At 27.0% G+C, this 16,138-nt stretch overlaps 4 protein-coding genes across 6 annotated transcripts; 3 read left to right on the forward strand and 1 right to left on the reverse strand.

The window, feature by feature from the left end:
* The first annotated feature begins 25 nt into the window (after positions 1-25).
* On the forward strand, positions 26-4,373 carry LOC126925228 (protein sel-1 homolog 1). Of its 2 annotated transcripts, XM_050740570.1 has the most exons (8): positions 26-156; positions 269-637; positions 991-1,478; positions 1,587-1,825; positions 2,410-2,889; positions 3,017-3,245; positions 3,330-3,736; positions 3,847-4,373. In XM_050740570.1, exons 3-8 carry the CDS (start codon positions 1,034-1,036, stop codon positions 4,270-4,272), a joined length of 2,226 nt encoding a protein of 741 aa, XP_050596527.1. In that variant the 5' UTR covers positions 26-156; positions 269-637; positions 991-1,033; the 3' UTR covers positions 4,273-4,373. The 2 variants fall into 2 exon arrangements, with proteins under 2 accessions (XP_050596527.1, XP_050596526.1); XM_050740569.1 differs by having other exon boundaries at positions 29-637.
* Positions 4,374-5,405: 1,032 nt separating this feature from the next.
* Positions 5,406-9,564, forward strand: LOC126925244 (cilia- and flagella-associated protein 157). The gene is made up of 7 exons (XM_050740599.1): positions 5,406-5,756; positions 6,527-6,798; positions 6,989-7,142; positions 7,625-7,913; positions 8,071-8,334; positions 8,424-8,549; positions 8,660-9,564. The coding sequence occupies exons 1-7, from the start codon at positions 5,632-5,634 to the stop codon at positions 8,855-8,857; spliced, it is 1,428 nt and encodes a 475-aa protein (XP_050596556.1). The 5' UTR covers positions 5,406-5,631; the 3' UTR covers positions 8,858-9,564.
* On the forward strand, positions 9,409-11,558 carry LOC126925268 (uncharacterized). Its single transcript, XM_050740641.1, has 4 exons — positions 9,409-9,564; positions 10,058-10,340; positions 10,425-10,653; positions 10,739-11,558. Exons 1-4 carry the CDS (start codon positions 9,542-9,544, stop codon positions 10,819-10,821), a joined length of 618 nt encoding a protein of 205 aa, XP_050596598.1. The 5' UTR covers positions 9,409-9,541; the 3' UTR covers positions 10,822-11,558.
* On the reverse strand, positions 11,269-15,969 carry LOC126925256 (mitochondrial 2-oxodicarboxylate carrier-like). 2 transcript variants are annotated; one of them, XM_050740625.1, is made up of 7 exons: positions 15,867-15,969; positions 13,061-13,289; positions 12,827-12,933; positions 12,642-12,698; positions 11,936-12,235; positions 11,663-11,808; positions 11,269-11,449 (listed from the first exon to the last, which is right to left on the reverse strand). In XM_050740625.1, the coding sequence occupies exons 2-7, from the start codon at positions 13,239-13,241 to the stop codon at positions 11,329-11,331; spliced, it is 912 nt and encodes a 303-aa protein (XP_050596582.1). In that variant the 5' UTR covers positions 13,242-13,289; positions 15,867-15,969; the 3' UTR covers positions 11,269-11,328. The 2 variants fall into 2 exon arrangements, with proteins under 2 accessions (XP_050596582.1, XP_050596581.1); XM_050740624.1 differs by lacking the exon at positions 15,867-15,969 and adding an exon at positions 13,993-14,370.
* Positions 15,970-16,138: the final 169 nt, after the last annotated feature.

Consider the following 16,138-nt stretch of genomic DNA (forward strand, 5'->3'; position numbering starts at 1 on the left):
GTTTATTAACTTACAACAGTGACTATTAATAATAATTGACTTCAGTTTCAGTTCAATGAACTGTATGTTTTTGATTTATAAATATACTTTGTTAATTTGTATATTTTCCTCTGTGAGCAAAATTTCAATGTCAAGAACAAATTGTGTTGTTCATTTGTAGGTTATGTTACCAAGCATCACTGTAAATTTATACGTATAAATACACAATTAGTTGTATATCATCGTCAACAATGTAACTTTTTTTAGTTCCGAGTTTTTATTTTTCTAGTTTTAGAAGCATATAGCCGATATTTGTACAATTTGGAGCTAACTTCAGTGATTCAATACAACAGAACAATATAACACGTAAAATTTTATGAAGCAGTGATGAAACAGCTGATCCATCGATTTTTAAGTGAATAACATATTTCGAAAGCCTAGTGATAATAAAACAATTGTAAAGCACTATCTTTTTCGTATGAAAAGATTATATTTTTGAAAGTGATCATAAATACTCATTTACGTGATAACCGAAAAGATGTGCGTTGACGTGTCTCAATGACGTAACTTTGTCTTTCTGCCACGAAAAGTCGAATCCACCGAAAGGATATTTTAAAATGAATTCAAGAATGTCTTTATCAAGCTGTTCAAACTAAAAGTAAGAGTCTAAGTATAATTACTACAATGTAATTTCTTTCATATTTTACGTTATATTCGTTGAAGTTTAGGTTATAGAACACAACAAAATAACATTTTTGTAAATATTGTATACAAAAAATGTTGATATGTCAAACGTGGTTTAAAAGTTGAAGTTTTCCTATTATGATGGCTCAGTAACAAAATAAAAATTTTAATTTATAATACATTTATATCATAAAAGATATGTGTAGATTATCAGTGGAAACATTTTTATAATACATGTTCTTCCTAATAAAAGTTATTGATTGATAACTGACATTTATCTTATTGATATTGAAGTGACAACTGAATTGATTTTATATTCACATCAAGGTCAGCTGATTAACAAATTACAATCAAAATATAATTTGGAAAAATGAAGCTAAGAAAAGAGTTGATTTTACTCTTGCTGGTGATGTCTGCTGCCTCAGAGTCAGATGTTTCCAAGAAACGATCAGATAATTCTGAGGAAGAAGCAGAAGAAGATGTTAGTTTAGAAGAAAATGCGTTTGAACGTGTGCAACAACTAAGGGCTTTGCATGACAGTATTTTGAAAATGATACCAGCCAATGAACCATATCTTAATGATAAAATTATAAAGAGGAAAGAGGAAACGGAAAATGAACCAAAAACAAAGGATGAAAGTCCTGTAATGAAAAATGTCTGGATGAAAACAATGATAGCTCAAACTAAAAATATAGATTTACTAAATAGTAATTTAAGAATTGAAGAAGAGGATAATGAAACATGGGGTGAAGAAGAGCAACTTGAACCTCTTAGTGATGAACCTCAAGAACCTCTTACTCCGGAGCAACAGGAAGGTATTTCAATCAAAGTTTATTGCAATTTTTATAATATAATTAATTTATATTTTTTGAATAAATAATTAGTTTACTATTTAATTAAAATAAATGTTTTAACATTTTCAGCGGAATTAATATTTAAGAAGGCACAGAGTCTCTTAAATGCAACACGCTCAAATAAAGAAGAAGCCTATAAGTTATTAACTTCTGCAGCAATTCTGGGACATCGAGAAGCTTGGTCTATGTTAGCATGGGCTCAGTTGTTGGGTACACAATTTGGTTCAGCTTCTTCTGGTCAAGATATTTCAGCAGCTTATGAAATTTTTAAGGAACTTGCTGAAACTGGTTTACCATCTGCTCATATGGTTTGTACATTTTTTTTATATGTATTTATATGTTTTTTTATTTATTATATTGCAGGATCTTACTACAATTAGTTTATTTAAAATGGATTAAACAGGTATTGGTTAAACAGGAAACAATGGTTGTTTAATACGAACTAAATACAATAACGTACTATAATTAAGACAACTAAATAGTTAATTTGCAACTCTTATCACCACGGTTCGAACGGTCTCTCTCACGCGGACCACACTCTCTCGACAACGCAGTTCGCACTCTCTGACTTCTCGACTAACACTGACTATTAATTCCCTTAGCATTCCTTTGTCTTTTCTCTTAGCCCCACCACGCTCGTGTTCCGCAACCGCTCGTGGCCAGGGTCACGTAGGCCTCTTCCGCGTAACTATTCGATTGAAGGAACGACGATACATTTTTGTGCCTGTCGGCACTTAGGCTTTCTCGCGACATTGTTTATGCTTCGCCCGGTATCTCTTAGGCCTTTCGTCCACAATAATACAATATGTTACGTTATTATTATATGTATAAATGAATTCTTAATAAATAGGAGTTGTAAGTTAATTAATATCTATGGGCAAATTATTTTCAGGGTATGGGTTTTCTATATGCAACTGGATTAGGTGGAGTACAAGCATCACAAGCAAAGGCACTGCTACATTACACAGTAGCAGCACTTGGTGGAGATACTCGTGCACAAATGGCCTTAGGCTATCGTCACTGGGCTGGAATTACAACTCCAGCTTCTTGCGAGAGAGCTCTAGATTTTTATCGTAAAGTAGCCAACAAGGTTGCAGAAGAAGTTTCCCTTAGCGGAGGACCAGTTGTTCAGAGAATTAGACTTTTAGATGAACAGGAGAATCCAGCATACAGCTCAGGAATTTTTGATCAAGATCTAATAGAATATTACCAATTGTTAGCAAAAAAAGGAGATATACAAGCTCAGGTGGGATTAGGGCAATTACATTATCAAGGAGGAAGAGGTGTACCACTGGATCATGAAAGAGCATTACAATATTTTCAACATGCTGCTGATGCTGGAAATCCCCTTGCTATGGCTTTTCTAGGAAAGGTAATAAATATTAAATTTTAAACTAAATAGTAACTTATTACTTTCTGTTATGCTACAGATATTTTTAGAAATTATTTAATGTTGATATTCATTAAATTATATTTAATAGTATATTGTATTTTTATAGATTTATTTAGAAGGCAGTGATATAGTTAAACAGGATAATGAAACAGCATACAAATACTTCAAAAAAGCTGCTGAACTTGGAAATCCTGTTGGTCAGAGTGGGTTAGGACTTATGTATCTTTATGGAAGGGGAGTTGAAAGAGATACTGCAAAAGCTCTTCAGTACTTTAGCCAAGCTGCAGAGCAAGGATGGGTTGATGGACAACTTCAACTTGGCAATATGTATTTCAGTAAGATTAAAAAAATTCATTATTTTACATAATAAATTTTATACAATTTATTGTAGTTATCCTAATAAAACAATTGTCTAATAGGTGGTACAGGAGTAAGACGCGATTACAAATTAGCCAACAAGTATTTTAGTTTGGCTAGTCAGTCTGGTCATGTTTTGGCATTCTATAATTTGGCACAAATGCATGCTACTGGAACAGGCATGATGCGTAGTTGTCCAGCTGCTGTCGAACTTCTAAAAAATGTTGCAGAAAGGGGCAAATGGAGCGACCAGCTAATGGTTGCTCACACAGATTACAGAGAAGGTAGAATAAACGAGGCTTTCGTCAATTATGCTCTCCTTGCAGAAATGGGTTATGAAGTAGCACAGAGTAATGCTGCATTTATATTGGATAAAGAAGAAACTACAATATTATCAGAAGAAGAGGGATTAGTTAGGGCTCTTGCTTTATGGGCAAGAGCAGCTGCTCAAGGATATTCTACTGCTCAGGTATGTTATCTTCTGCGCAAATTAAGTAAGGAAAATAATTTATCCGAAAACTATCGAATTATTATTAAAAATTTTATCTACTATTGTTTGCAAAAAATTTATTATAACAGATCAAATTAGGAGATGCTCATTACTATGGTCGTGGAACAAAAGTTGACTATGAGGCTGCAGCTACTCATTATCGATCAGCATCTGAACAACAACATAATGCGCAAGCAATGTTTAACTTGGGATACATGCATGAACGTGGCTTGGGTCTTGCAAAAGATCGACATCTAGCCAAACGATGTTATGATCTAGCGGCTGAAGCTAGTCCAGATGCAAGAATTCCTGTAGCACTGGCTCTCATTAAACTTTCATTTTTCTTTGGACTGGAATATCTGCAAGAATTTAGCCTTGCTGATCATTTAAATAAGTGGGACCAGCTTTTGGGTCAGAACTGGGACTTATATCTTATCGGATTGCTCACTGGCATGCTCAGTTTAATTATTTATTTTCGCAGGCCACAACCACCACCTCCACCTAGAATTAACTAGTTCTTAATTATCTTTTTTCGAATCTATTTCTCTTTTTCTTTTAGATGAAGTAAAGTTTGTTACTGATGGTTCATAAATACATGCACATGTGTGCATATCGATATGTTGTTTTTATTGAGCCACCTTGTTTATGTTGAGATTGTTTGAAATTCTAGTGAAATTGTGAACAGTTTGTATTTCAGAAATTTGATAGTGTGTGAGTATGTCCAGATTTATGTATGTATTATTGATCTGTATTTATTATGTCAAATTCTGAAGTTGATAGATTTGATAATGGTTAAGTAATATTTTAGAATTCTTTAACTTCACTTATACATTGATTTTTTCTTTCTGTATATATACAAAACGAAATCAGATTTTAAAGATATCTTCAAATTTTAAGCATTTGCCATTTGTTTAGTTTGTATGGATTTCTTTAAATTTTTGAATCACAAATTATTCATAAATTGATTTGGAATAGATTTTTATACTTAATATTTCCATATATATATGTATGTATATTTCGAAAAAATATAGAAATGATAATAGAATCACAAAAAAGAGTGTAAATACTTACAAATAGAGTGAGTATAATGTTTAAGATAGAAAAAATATAAAATAGGAAACATCTTTTCATTATTATACATTTATATACAACAGGTAAGTTTCTAGGAAATATATTTTTATGATAATGTATAAAATGTATGTATAAATTAATAACATTAAAATTATGTTTTTTGATAAAGGTAAGATTTATGTAGAATACTTTATTTTACTTAAAATGATTTGTAAATTATGTCTTCATATATTGATATGGATATGTTCTGTTCTAAAAGATGTCTTTTGATTAAAATTATAAATATCTATGAATGAAAATACATCTTTCATGTATTAATGTATAAACATTCCTTCACTGATTATGATATTTACAAATGTATTATTTATTATTATACACTAATAAAATTTTATTATAATTCTTTGAAAGGATTAAGAATATTATTTATTAGGTTTTTTCTGAACTATATATAATTTTAATGCAAAGATTGAAAAAAGTTTTGAATGATAATAATGAAAAAAGAGCTTAAGCATAATTATAAAAGTTATTTGTACAGAAAAAAAGCAAATTTAATTTTTTGCGCAAAGTAATTTAGAGATGTTATAATTAAATTACGTATATATATTAAAATCTCTGAAAAAGATTCGAGAAGGCTTTGAAGATTAAACAGAAGAAATTATTTCATTATGAAATGATTTGTCAAATTCTTTCGTTACCGTGAAACTATAGAATTATCGATCTAACAAGAAATACCTTCGTATATTGTTCCTTAATGTGACGTACAAAGGTTTAAATCGTTTATAACCGGCATCCGATTGATAGAAATGCAACGGGCTAGAAGGAAAAAAAGCAAAAGTAAAAAAAAGAAAGTGAAAAAGAAATGTATCGACGAAAGGGAGACCCTGTCTTACGAACAAGAGATCTTAGATAACAACAGACAGTTGGCACGGTAAGTAAATTTACTTACAAATGTAGTAGATTTCAGGTTATTTAGTCAAATCGTGATAAATATTTCGATTAATCGAAAATTGAGTTTGATTTCATTTTATTTATTATTAAATGTGTTATTACAAAATATCGTGTTTGATTTTAAAAAATTTATTTCAACATTTATGAATACATATGTACAAACTATATAAATTATATATTATATACTATATTAAGAAAGAAATCGTTAAAAGGCTAATAAGATGTTATGACGCTGTATTTTATGCATACAACAAAAATTAAACAATCAGCGATTTAATGATCGATAAGACTCGATAATTTTTAAAAAATAAATATACATTTTATGAACTTGAACATCGTTTAATCCATTTTAGCGTTAAAATTATTTAATAATTAATAATTAATATGTGATGTACAATTGAAATTATTTTCTTTTTTATTTACGATCGACATCCAAATATTTTCGGAAATAGTTGTCGATACAATGTTTTCATTATAAAATAAATGAACAATTTTTTTGTTTAAGATATTTTTTTTATCAACGAAAATGTGAAAATGGTAATAAGAATAAAAAATACACCAACAGGATATAAAACGGTACCTACAAAAACAGTTTCTTTTAAAAATAGTTTTTGTGCTACTAGAACTAACGAAAATATTTAAAGAATATAAAAATAAGAAAATAAAAAGGGTGAATTAAAAAATGAAACAGTTGAAATGTAAATACAATGCAAATTCGAAAGAATGTTTGGATTAATGGAAATAAATTAGATTGAGAAGTCGAAATGAAGAACTGGAGGAACAAGCAGAACTTGCAAAAGAGAAGTTCCGGCAGTTGGAAGAAGATCGCTCGGATGTAATCGCACATTTAAAAAGAAGTTTAGAAGAAAAAATCGAAGAGTCAAAGGAGCTTTCTGAAAGACTCACCGCTTTAGAAGAGTTGCGAAAAGATGAACTGGCTGCTTATAAGAAGAAGGAAGAAGCGATGGATAACGAATATCGCACGATGGAGAATAATTTGAGCGCAGAAGTTAAATTAGCTGGTGAAATATAACAGTTAAATTAAGTTTAATTATTTACGATTGGTTTAATTAGCAACAATGTCAATATATCGATGATATGATATCATTTTCTTCGAAAATCTTTCTTTATGCGTAGTATTAGTAACTGTTTTAAGTGTATTGTAAGACAACAAAATTTTATTATGTAATATAATTCTTTTCTTTTGATTAGCTGGTAAATTAAATGCACTGGAAGATTGGCGATTAGCCCGACTTGATCTGTTACAAAAATTCGAGAAACAAGAACAGGAAATGGCTGAACAGGAAAAGCGACATAAGGAAGAACTTTACGAAGCTGAGAAGTCTGTGGTAGTCGGGAAATCAGTGTACGTTTTGTTAAAAGACTTGATTATGTTTAAAAAAGAAATTTCACCTTTATTTACATTTAATATCCCATATTTTTATATACAATTACTTTTATATATTTCCATATATTTCTACAATGAACTAATAGGTGATGAATTTTAATAATTCCAGAATATTTTATAAAAATGATTCATTCATTTCGTCTGAATAAATATGCCTAAGTTTCTAAATATTTCGTAAGATATTTTGTGAAAAGACAAAATTCTATTTATGAACGTAGTTTTAATCTTGTAGAGGTTTTCAAATTATGTAGGATTGACTGCATCTTCCAACTTAATTAAAGTATTTTGGATATTTACTATCCATGAAAGATGTCTGCAGATACTTTCTGAAATACTGTGAATCTATGTATCTCGCTTGCGATCGTTAAATCTAGGAATATAGAAAAATTTACGAGCCGATGATTGCGGTAACTGTATGCAATCGCGATGAATGTGTACAGGATGCAGAAAGAGATGAAAGAACATTTGCAAATTTTATCGGAGAGACTTCTGAAGGCGGTCACATTGCGGATAACGGAAGTCATGAATCGTGCAATTCATGAAAACGTGGCGTTGAATCGAGATCTTGATAAATTGCTAAAAACCAACAGAGAGCTCGATGCCATCAACATCGAACGCAAGAAAACGGAACAAACGTTAAGGCTGAAATGCGAATTGTTCGAAACCGAGACGCAGATAATATTGAATAAAACTCTGAAACAAAGGCATGCGATTCATCAAGTCGTCGAGGTGATATTATTATTATTATTATCGTTAAGATCAAAATGAAATTTAGCTACCTCTATCGTCTTCGTATCAACAAACTAATACAGTTTAACTAATAACGCATTTCACATAAAAATAGACATAAAGTACAAGTAACAAGTGTATATAAATAATTCCACAGGAATATGAATCGTTGATTATGTATTATGGACAAGTACAGAGAAGTAATGTTCGTCTGAAGCAATTGCAAAGTATCTTAGAAAATATAATTAAACGAAAAGATGCCCTCCTAGATAAGGAAATGAAACAGTACGAAAAAAATATCTTGATGGCTAGGAATGAAAATAAACGATTAGTGAAATTAATTCAGAACAAAGAAAAAGAATTGGATGCACTTAAAACTATTTTGAATACTGCTACCATATTTCTTAACGAAGCTTTGCAGGTGGTTATGATTATTTAATTTCCCTTTCTTTTTCTAGACATTTAAATCTATTTTTCTATCAGTTGTTTTATATAAATAAATTTATACAGGTCGCAGAAAAAGCTTACAATAACCAACAATGCCTTGGAAAAATGGCACCAAAGCTATTGCAGTCTCTCATGGAAATATTGCAAACTGAGACCATTACTAGTGCCGTAGATTATTCAGCATCCGAGGTGCATATTTTAATATTGAACCTAACTAATAAAGAACCATAAGTCGAAAAGTTAAATCGTACATAAAAAGTTTAATTATAATTTAAAAACGATGTACACGTATTTTATAGATTGATAATATTGATTGTAAATACACATTGGGATGTTTGGGACTTATTGAACCCATTAAAGAAGGAAAGGTTGCTAAAAAAGGGAAGAAAGATATTCAAGAAGAAATAGAAGAAGAAGAATCATTGAAAGACTTGGAATGTATACCATCTTGCTTATTGAGTGATATTAGTTCTAGTGTTTCCTCTCCTAAAGAATAACCAATTTTGTATTGTATATTTTAGTTGTGGTAATTGTTACATTGCCATATATATTAAATAATACAAAAATTATATTTGTAGAATAATATTTTCATTCTCAATATTTATAATTTTAAAACAATATTAACATTTTATTTATATTGGTAATTTAAAAAAGATGCGCAATAATATTTCCGTTTTTTAAATACAGAATTAAAAGCAATGCAATTTAATTGGTTATACAATAGAGCATATTTCATTTACGAGGCATTTAATGTTAAAAGTTTATACAATGTACATATACATAGGTTTTTTGATTGAAATACTCTTTAAATTTTATACAGTCATGTAGAAAAATATAATAAAAATAATTATTAATTAATTAAAATATAAATATATATATATATAATATAATAAATATATTATAAATATAAATATTAAATTAATTATTAAATATAAATATTATATATATAATAAAATAAAAATATAATAAAAATAATAATTAATTAATTAAACGTATCAATATTTCACGCCATGAAATTGAATCGATCTATTAAATATATGACATATTTTCTTCAAAATGGCTTCCCAAATATTCCAGCAAAGTTCATTGTTTCGAAGTTTCTCTTCGCGAAACATTCTGTGTGTATAAATTTCGATATATGTATATATTTACATAAAAATAGGAAATAGAAAATAGAAAAAATGCCTAGAAAGAAGCAAGGAAGGTTAGTGAAGTTATCTTAATAAATAATAATTTTAATAATTTACTTAACTACAACTTTTTAAATTATTATACAGAAGAATATTTTATTACAAAAATTTATATTTTCTTACTTTATAATAATTAAACTGTGTGTAACTTAATAAACGTTAGTAACATTAAAATATTAAAAAAAAACGTCCAGGACTTTTATATGTGAACATAAAGATACAAAATGTGTAATTTATATAATAATACATTAAACATCAAAAGAGGTTAGGTTATAAAATAAATATTAGAGTTTCATTCTTATCAATGTTAAAATAATAACAGAATAGAAAATTAATATGAAATTCAGTTATCTATTAATATAAATGTAATTAAATTAAAAAATAACTATTTCTTCACTATTTTTTTAATATTAGAAGAAGTATTATTCTTTTACATCTTTTTTTTAAATTTAATTCCTTTTTTTCAATTTTAATTAAAAAAATAATATTTATTTTATATACATATAGAGGTAAAACAAGAAAAGAAAAGAAGGAAGTTAATGAAGACAAGGAAAAGCAGTACTTCGAAGAAATCATTGATGTAGATGAAAATACTACAAAGAATTTTGAATTTTTATCAAATGCTCCAATTTCTAAAAATGATGACTTTGTTTTTCAATCAGAAAAAAATTGGGATGTTGATGTTTTCAAATATTCTGAATTTTTTACAGTTGATCTAAAAACATTATCTGCAGCAATAGAAACAATTTCATTTAATGAAAATGTTAACATTGATGCAAAGTATTTTACTGTAAGTTTAATAATATATCAGACTAATTTAGCTTAATGCTGACTCTTTAAAAAATAAGTACATATTAATGAAATGTCATTGCAGGATGATCAATTAACAGATATCTACAATACTGTGGAACGAGGTAAAGAAAAATATAATAAAATATTAAGTGACTCAGAAGAGATGATTGTAAATAATACAAGAGATGAAGACAAAAATCGGGATTCACCAGAAAATGCAGCTGATGATTTAGACTTTTTATTGTCATGTCGTGAACCTGTGACTGATCCTTTGACAATTGTGAAATCTATATCTCTTTCTTCCAGCTCTGGTATATGTTTATGCGTATTTAGAATGAAATACTTTATTTGAAACTGTTACTTTTAAAAGGCTAATGAAATACATATTTGTTACAGATTCAAAAATAACAAATAAACCCAATACGTCAACTAAATCTTTGGACTTAGAAAAGTGGCTAGATTCTATTTTGGATGATTAACTATGAATAATTGATTATATTGTTATCTCTGCAAAAATTTCAGAAAATCAAGATAAATATTTTTGGATATTTGTATATGAACCAAAACAAAAAATTTATTGTTTTCTGAATAGACATTATTAAATAGGCATTAAATAGAATAACAAATAGATTAATAAAAATTAGAGTATATTCTTTTTTGTGATATATTTTAACTTTTTTTTTTTACATAAACATTTCAAATTTTATAAAAGATATAGTTACACAATTTTCTTTTCAACAACATGTTGTATAAATCTGACACATATTTTATATTGTTGGATGACTGGATTACTTATATAAAACATTTATTTGTAAGTTATTAATATTTAAACACACTACCAATATCACTAAATCTAAGGCTAAATCACATTTCTAACTATAATCTCATACAAACAAATACATATTAAGAAACCATCTTTTTTAAACAATTCATTGGTAATGTAAGAAATGCATTGTCCAATCTGCTCTGTAGAGTAAAATTTTATTTTAATCACCAAACTGCATATTGAGAAATGCTATCATTTTATCATAAACTATAAGCATAATTGCACCACCTGGACCTAATCGTAAGATCTTTGGTAACAATCCTTTATACAAGGCTCTAAATCTAAAATAAAAATATTCACAAGCTATGAATATTAAAAAGCATTTCATTATGTACTTACTGGTTGTTAATCAGATGTAATGAGATTATGCAAATAAAAGAAGAAACACTACATGTATGAAATTATTAAAAATAATATAATTGTATAATAATAAAAAAAAAAAAATTCAGAATGTCTAGAAATAAATATAAGAATCTGAGTTAATAATTTTTTACCCTTCATTTTGATAAACTAAGTAAATAGTTTGCAGAGTACCCTTATACTGGATTGTTTCTTGTGGACCTTGAATACGACTTTTAGCAACATCAAAAGGTATGTTCATACAAGATGCCACTGTTCCAGCTGTAAAACCTATAGCGAACTAAAAAGATACATGTTCTTTTTTAATTACATACTGACATTTATAATAAATATATATCCTTTTTCATTACTAAATTAATTATGACTAATATAAATGAAATACCTTACATTTTAAGGCTGAAATATACCTTCAGAAACAGTTCTGGAACATATTCTTTTTGTTTATTCAGTCGAGGAATAATAGAACGATAAATCCCGAAATAAAAAGCATTGAAAATAGCATTTCTCATTATTGTAGCAGATAAACCTTTATTAAGACCATTTAGTCCAAAACCTTGGTTGTAAAGAATATGTCGAGTAACAGCAATAGTTGATGGACTATCATTGATATGTTTACGATTAGACTGCATTTGTACTTTAACTACTTCAAAAGGATTTACTAAAATTCCCTCTGTTACACCTGTTAAGAATCCAGCACAAAAAAATGCCTAAAAAGGCATTATATAATTGTTAAAAATGTACATATTTAGTAACATGCTTTAAACATTATGTTATTTCATAACGTACATTACACATTGAAACATTCAGTTATAAAAGGTTTAAATATGTAAACAAGTATAGCTAGTTTACTTAAAAGGATGATACACTACTTACAATAATACAGCTAAGATATTAAGAAACTAATTAATTAATAAAATTAAATAAAAAGGATATATTTGTATCTTATCCAAGTAAGTTGTAATATACCATAATAATCTTATAGCTATAATTATTTTTAAGAAGTAGATCACACTTGTTTCCCTACATATCTCATAAAACCTTCTCTAGACCTTCTCTAGACGTTTTTTTTATTAATAGAAGTACATCAAAGCAATTTTCCAATGGAATACATACCATTGACTGTGACGTGTGATTATTAAAAAACTTCTTGTACTGTTCAAACGAGAAAAACTAAAAAATTAAAAGACGTAGAAAAAGTATATATAATATTCATATTAAATTAGTAATCTTTGAACTAAATTTCATTTTAACAATTTACAATAAAAATAATGAAAAAAGAACTGTTTCATATTACATACTTTCACAGCTCTTTTAGGAGTTTCCATGATAATTGGCGGTAATATACCTTTCCAAAATGCTGCAACTCCCTCGTTGTTATACATTTTATTCATACAATCTCTAATTCCTATGATAGAAATATAAATAAAAAAAATGTTTACAACTAATTAAAACAAGACATTAAAATACATATCATAATAAAATGACAAAAGTAATGCTAAAATAAAAACATATACAAATAAACAATACAATGCCTGTATAGTAAAGAGCATCTTGAGTTCCCATTTTAACTTGCAATTGGAAACGTGTTTTAATAAGATCCATAGGGTGCATTATACAAGCTTCTACAAAGCCTGCAGAACCACCTGCACCAATCTGAATGATAGCCTCCTTTATAAGACTTGATTTACGTTGGGTAATTTCTATATGTGCCATTTTGTTTCAGCCTTTTTTACTAGGTGCTTAATTCATTAATTTTCTTAGCTTTTTATGAAAGAGAAAACATTATAATTTTCTTCTAGAGATTTTTCTTATACTTTATTTTGATATATATATATATATATATTTAAAAAATGATACATATATATACATATGTAATTAATATTATTCATTTATACAATTGATTCTTATAGTTTTACTTATTTAACATATTAAAAATATTAACCTACTTATGCAATTTAAATATCTTTTCATATTGTGTTCTTTTATCTACTTATTAAATATTTTTATTTACTATTAAAAATATTAGGAAATATAAGAGATCATGTAAGTAAGAATTTGAATAAATGAAGTTATAACAAAAATGTTTTGTAAGTAATCAAATTTAAATTAACTACTCTTTCTTATTGATCAAGTTTCATTACCACTGCTACTATATTGCAATTATCTACTTCATAATAAATTTTTTAAGAAAATATTTTTTGAGCATTTAAGTACTTAAGAAGAAATACTTTTTGATATAGAAAGTTTAGTAAAATGATTTGTCAAATTGATCTATGTTGCAAATTGCCAAACATAAATAAACAAAAAATATGTTTTTGGTAAACACATGCTTGTTTTAATTTTTATAAAAATATTGGGTTAATAAAAAACATATTATACAGAACAATTTTTTTTAACAAAAATGAATTTTTTTCATGCAGAAGAAAAAATGTTATAACAATAACGAAGAAAATCAGATAATTACGTCTTTAATATACGGTTTTACAATGATTATAACAAACTTATACTGAACTAAAGTATAGACAATTATAAAACCATGATAAGACAATATCTTGTCACTCTCTTGAACAATATTACGTAATTACAATCTTTAAGTTAATTGTAAGTTAAGCCAGAATCTTAAAGCTGAAATGATTCGTTTTCAAATGCATTGCTATATACGTTATTTTAAGTTAAAATTATGTATAAAATATTTAGTCAAAAACATTTTTTTACTTTTCTGTGTATAATTTTAGAAAATTATCATACAGCTGAATTTATGTCAATTATATGAATGTACATTACATATTTTCAAAATTATTTATTTTGAATTCAAATCGTCGATTTAAAACTAATCATCGAAAGTATTTATTAACCATCAAAAAAAAAAAAAAAAAAAAAAAAAAAAAATCGATTAATTAATAGATAAATGTAAATATTTATAACAAATATTATTTAATACAATTTATATATCAGTCAAAAGAATAATTAATAATTCATCATTATTAATTGTTATAAAATCAAAATATTAAAGTAGAAAATATTTTTTAATTTACTTAAATACATTACATGCATTACAATTACAAATATATTCTTGACCATACAAATAATTCAATTTCTTAAACTAGCAGAAACGAAAACTAATTTATAAATATACTAGTTTCTTTGTTCAATCAAGGGTATTAAAATTGTGCAGCGCTTCTGATACATTTTTCTTTTATTTTTCTCACATTTATATTAGAATATCTAAATATACATTATTATTTTTATAATCGAAGACTTTTCTCACATTTATATTAGAATATCTAAATATATATTATGATTTTTATAATCAAAGACTTAATTTTAATGTAGATATTTTTCATTATACCATTTTATACAATAATATAAAAATTTCATATCTTTTACATTCAAATAAGTGATGATAACTTTTATAATTAAAAGATAGAATTAAAAGATTTTATAAGTAAAAGATTAAGAGAAATAATTAAAAAATTCTAAATATTTTTAAAGTATATAACATTTATTTTTTAATATATTTCAAAAATATTGAACTGAAATTGAAGTTGAAAATATTACAAGGGATATGATTTTTCTATTTTATACTGGATAAGTGTAGATACTCTATGTTTTTGGAAAAATCAACAGAATAATAGTACATACTATATATATAGTATTAATAGTGGTACTACTACTAATACTAGTATCTCCAAAAGTATAACTAAGCAATTTAAAACATAAAACACATAACAACACATAAAACAACAATACCTTGATCTTTAACCATGCAATGTGCTAACTTTTGTATATTCTATATATTCTAGTTACTGTAGACTTAAAAAAGAGTATGTTTTCTACACACAATAGTTTTTATAGAAAATTTACAAAATATTTTTTCAAAAGATGTTACAAAATTTTGATTAATTAAAACAAAGTTATTGTATACAGTAAAGAATTCTGTACACTAAAAAATTGAATATTCCTATCTAATAAATTTAGTGCTTTACATTTTCATTTAACTTGACTTTTCAATTGAATATTTTTATTTTGGGATCAAACAAACACTTCGTTGCTTTGTTACAGTATTAAAACACTCCAATTAATCCTTTTCTTAGCCACAAAAATATAAGGAATGTTAATTACTGCTGGCATTGTTATTTACAGAAGATATAAATTTAGAACAAACGATGAATTAATTATATATTAATGTTTTAAAGCACGATAGTATAATTTGATCGCTGTTAGTTTTTAATCGCATCCATCGCGCCAAGATATTCTGATTGGGTAAATTAATTGTATGTATAGATACTTTTATCAGTTGTTGAAATAGCCTCAGATAATAATGAATTCTTTATTCACCTTCGTGATATCCCGTTTCGTTTAAGTAAACCGTATTTGCAGCCTTGAATTATTATCGCTACCATTTTGTAGTTACAGTAGTTCCTTGTTGATTGACCGTCAGCTTAATCAGTTTTTGAGGGAAATAATATGGAAAATATAGGAATCGCTCACAAAATGAATGCAAATTTGGTACGAATATTAAACATACTTGTCTATGGGGCACTGTCTTTTAGCCAGTGGCCTACTTCACAAAGCTACTTGCAAACATCGGTGGGGATAAAGATAGTCAA

This window comes from Bombus affinis, chromosome 16, assembly GCF_024516045.1.
Source record: "Bombus affinis isolate iyBomAffi1 chromosome 16, iyBomAffi1.2, whole genome shotgun sequence".
NCBI classification, from domain to species: domain Eukaryota; kingdom Metazoa; phylum Arthropoda; class Insecta; order Hymenoptera; family Apidae; genus Bombus; species Bombus affinis.